The sequence below is a fragment of the Symphalangus syndactylus genome, chromosome X (assembly GCF_028878055.3).
Source record: "Symphalangus syndactylus isolate Jambi chromosome X, NHGRI_mSymSyn1-v2.1_pri, whole genome shotgun sequence".
Lineage (NCBI taxonomy): Eukaryota > Metazoa > Chordata > Mammalia > Primates > Hylobatidae > Symphalangus > Symphalangus syndactylus.
The window spans coordinates 138,379,611-138,383,643 of record NC_072447.2 but is presented as its reverse complement, the minus strand read 5'-3'; the positions used below and the strand labels follow the sequence as shown (position 1 = coordinate 138,383,643).

The 4,033-nt window shown below is 43.9% G+C and overlaps 1 protein-coding gene across 1 annotated transcript; it reads right to left on the bottom strand.

The window, feature by feature from the left end:
• Positions 1–2,502: 2,502 nt before the first annotated feature.
• Positions 2,503–2,780, bottom strand: LOC129476204 (small ribosomal subunit protein uS14-like). The gene has a single exon (XM_055268901.2). It carries the CDS (start codon positions 2,761–2,763, stop codon positions 2,593–2,595), a length of 171 nt encoding a protein of 56 aa, XP_055124876.1. The 5' UTR covers positions 2,764–2,780; the 3' UTR covers positions 2,503–2,592.
• Between the last annotated feature and the right edge of the window lie 1,253 nt (positions 2,781–4,033).

The following is a 4,033-nucleotide window of genomic DNA, read 5'->3' as shown; positions in this document are numbered from 1 at the left end:
CAACTTGAACCCATACACATCTCCTGGGAGCACACATAATCTTCAAATAAAGACAATAATAAGGTCATAATTATGTCTAACATAATACAACTATCCTTCATACAACTGGAAACGCACCAATCCCCAACCCAAATATCATTACATAAAGTTAACAATAGTAAATGCTGATATAAAGTCAATAAATCTTATATCACACGATAAAGGAAAAGGAAATAAAATAAAGATATTTACTTAGTAAAAGTGTATACATGCACAAACATGTTTTTAACAAAAGGAGAAAATAATCATGACAACTATAGTTCTTATTTCTGCAGCTGGTCACGTGGTCATAGCTGGTATTGATGACTACCTTCTTCTGCTACCCATTCTCTATTCCCTTTGCCTTCAGCAAGCGCCTCCGCAGGTCGTGGTTATTTTCCTGGTGGAGTGACTGAAACCTTCATTCCTGAAGGGTCTGGGTCATTTGTAGTCCTGCCTAGATTGAGCTGTTGTAGTTTCCCATTGGCCTTAATCACAGGGCGTGGTAATACTAAGAGAAGCCCTAATGGATCTCCTGTATTCCATGTGTACACTTTTTTTTTTTTGAGACAGTCTTGCTCAGTCACCCAAGCTGGAGTGCAGTGGCACAATCTCGACTCACTGCAACCTCTGCCTCCCGGGTTCAAGCAATTCTCCTGCCTCAGCCTCCTGAGTAGCTGGGATTACAGGTGCGTGCCACCACGCCTGGCTAATTTTTGTATTTTTAGTAGAGACAGGGTTTTGCCATGCTGGCCAGGCTGGTCTCGAACTCCTGACCTCAAGTGTTCCACCCGCCTCAGCCTCCCAAAGTGCTGGGATTACAGGCATGAGCCACCGTGCCCAGCCCATGTGTATTCTTTCTTATCTCCATTGTGGAGTAGTAGGCTGATTTCATCTTGATAGTCTGGGTCAGTCACCCCAGTCAACACTATAACTTCCTTCTTAGCCTGTTGACTTAAAGGTAGGAGGAGCCCAAAGTGTCCAGGTGGCAACCTTAACTTCCACTCTAATGGAATCGTTGTGTCTCCTAGTGGCAGCATTCCTCCCTCTGGAACTAAGACCTCTAGGCCAGCAGAATGTAATGTCATGGGAACAGGAAGCAAAAATTTTGCTCTCATTATCACATTCTTTTTCTTTTGAGACGAAGTTTTGCTCTTGTTGCCCAGGCTGGAGTGCAATGGCATAATATCAGCTCACTGTAATCTCCACCTCCCGGGATCGTGTGATTCTCCTACCTCAGCCTCCCAAGTAGCTAGGATTACAGGTGCCTACCACCATGCCCAGCTAATTTTTTGTATTTTTAATAGAGACAGGGTTTCACCATTTTGGCCAGGGTGGTCTTGAACTCCTGATCTCAGGTGATCAGCCCGCCTCGCCCTCCCAAAGTGCTGGGATTACAGGTGTGAGCCACTGTGCCCAGCCACATTATCACTTTCATCACCAGGAGGGCAGGAAGCATCCAGCACAGGAGAAAGACGTAGACTGGGAGGCTACGCCTGTCTCTACCTTTCACTTTTCTCTGCCTGCTTTATATTTGCTGGCAGCTGATTAGATTGTGGCCACCAGATTAAGGGTAGGTCTGCCCATTTACTCAAATTCTAATCTCCTTTGGTAACACCCCACAGACACACCCAAGGTCAACACCCTGCATCCTTCAATCCAATCAAGTTGACACTCAGTATTAACCATCACACAGAGGGACAACAGTAAGGACAGGGCTTTGTGTTTTTTGTAATGGGGTTCTCATGAGGAACTGAAATGACTATTATGAGGAGACATGGCTTGCCTACACACTGGCTGCCCACTCAATCTTATGTAAGAACTGAGGAAATTGAGGTTCCTGTAAAGGGACCCAGCACACTCCCTTTCTTGAGTGACAGGGAAGGAAGGCTCAGTCTTCCCAGTTTTCTTCTACCCCATGTAGAATCATGTAAAGACCATGAGGCCATGTTCAGTGTCCTAAACAATTTGAAGAGGGAAGAGAACTTATAGGTATAGAAATATTTTATTAAGAAAGAAAGTGGAAAACTGTTTTTCTTTTAAGGAACTGACATCCTAGAAAACCAAGGCAATCACCTAGGAAGTAGGCCAGGAGAGGCTGACTGACAGGATCTAAAAGCATAAAAATTTGCATTGTAGGCCAGGCACAGTGGCTTATGCCTATAATCCCAGCACTTTGGAAGGCTGAGTGGGGTAGATCGCTTGAGCCCAGGAGTTCAAGAACATCCTGGGCAGCATAAGGTGATCATCCCATCTCTACGACAAAAATAAATAAATGAAAAATTTACATAGTCTTCCAATAAATAGGGAATATAATAGAAATAAAATATCTTACTTACATTCATCACAATCGTCATGAAACACCTAGAAAAATGATGAAGACACATATAAGGAAAACACACATGCAACTTTTTATGAGCTTCCAGTTTGAATATTCAAATAAGATTTTAAAATACTACATTTTTCTGAAAATGAAGATCAATGTTTTTTTTCAAATGTTTATTTTATGTACAAAGAACTATCATGGTTTTTCATTCAGTAGATGCCTTGGATAATCCTTTGAAGGAAGATCATTTAGTCCAACTTAATGAAACCGATATCCTTCGTGTACTGACGGAAACACTGGCGGCACATATTGAGACCATATTTCCGGATCAGACCATGCCGGTTTGAACAGACGTGACAAGAGCGAGAACCCTGGCCGAATTTACGCGGATGGCTCCAGTACAGCTGCTGATGACCCATCTTGCTCTCAGCAGTGCAACGAGGTAAAAGTGAAGATCAATTTTTGCAATGGCATCAATTCTCCTCTAAATAAATCAGTAAATCCAGTGCAATCCTAATCATAAGTCGCAGCAGAATTTTCAGTGTTTGTGTAACTGGAAGACCAGATGAAATTATACTGCAAAAAATGTGAAGGATTATGTAAAAGGAGGAGCTTGTCATTCTGGACTTGAAACTTACTCTGTAGGATTAGTAAATGAAACAGGAATTGATAGACATGTCCACGGACCAACATAGAGATTCTAGAAATATATTCATGCAAAGCCGACTCTTTTGGTCAAGCGCGTGTGCGTGCGTGTGTGTGTGTGTGTGTGTGTGTGTGTGTGTTAGGGAGGGGAAATGCGGAGGGGTTTCAAGGACTACTTGGTGCTTCTTCTTCAGGTAATTCTGGATTCCATCAACTTTCACAGGTGTCTTTTCTGTGCTGTCTTCCTGAAGCCGTCTGTGGAGTCTAGCAGTCATGGCTCAGGGACACTCTGAAGTAGGTCCCAGCACATCTGCACAGAGCATCAGGAGGAAGGCAAATGAATACTTAAGACCCAGCCTGGCCGCTAAATCCGTGCTGAGCATTTTACTCAGTAGATAGCTTGGGAATCACAAAAAATGACACGGATCTGACAGAGTCACTGTGGACGCTGGCACAAGCCACACCAGGCTGGAGCTGGCCTTTGCCAACACACCATGCCATCAACTCACCTCTGCCCTCCGGCGAGGATGGAAAATCCAAGAAAACAGTGTGGATCAATAAATCCTTCCCCTGATGCAACCATTACAAACGGAAGCTGTGTTGCTTTTGGTTGGACGTGGCTTTTGTTCACGTGGTTTCTTGACTTCTGAGCCATCTCTGGGCTACCAGAGGTCACAAGCCGATGAACTCTATCTACTCCCTCTTGAAAGGGTGTTTACTAATGTTGCAGAGTCTGGGGGTGCTGGAGTAAACAGGGGCCCTGTTTAGAGAAGCTGGAAGGGAGGCTGAGTGGACACGTGGAGAGGCCCTGCAGCCCTAAATTTCTATTGGGAGGGGGCTTTAAGGAGCCCACTTAGAGGTCTTGATTTGTCTCCCTTGATGTTTGGAGTAGGCAGTGGTTAAAAGTTGGAATCAAAAGTGAATTTAAAATGGGAGTGGTTTGTAAAGGGGGGAGGGAATTCTCTCAAGATAAAGGGAGCTAATGAAGCAACTAGAAATGCCCCAGAAATAAAGAATTGTCTTTGAATTTTTGGTGCAAAGTAA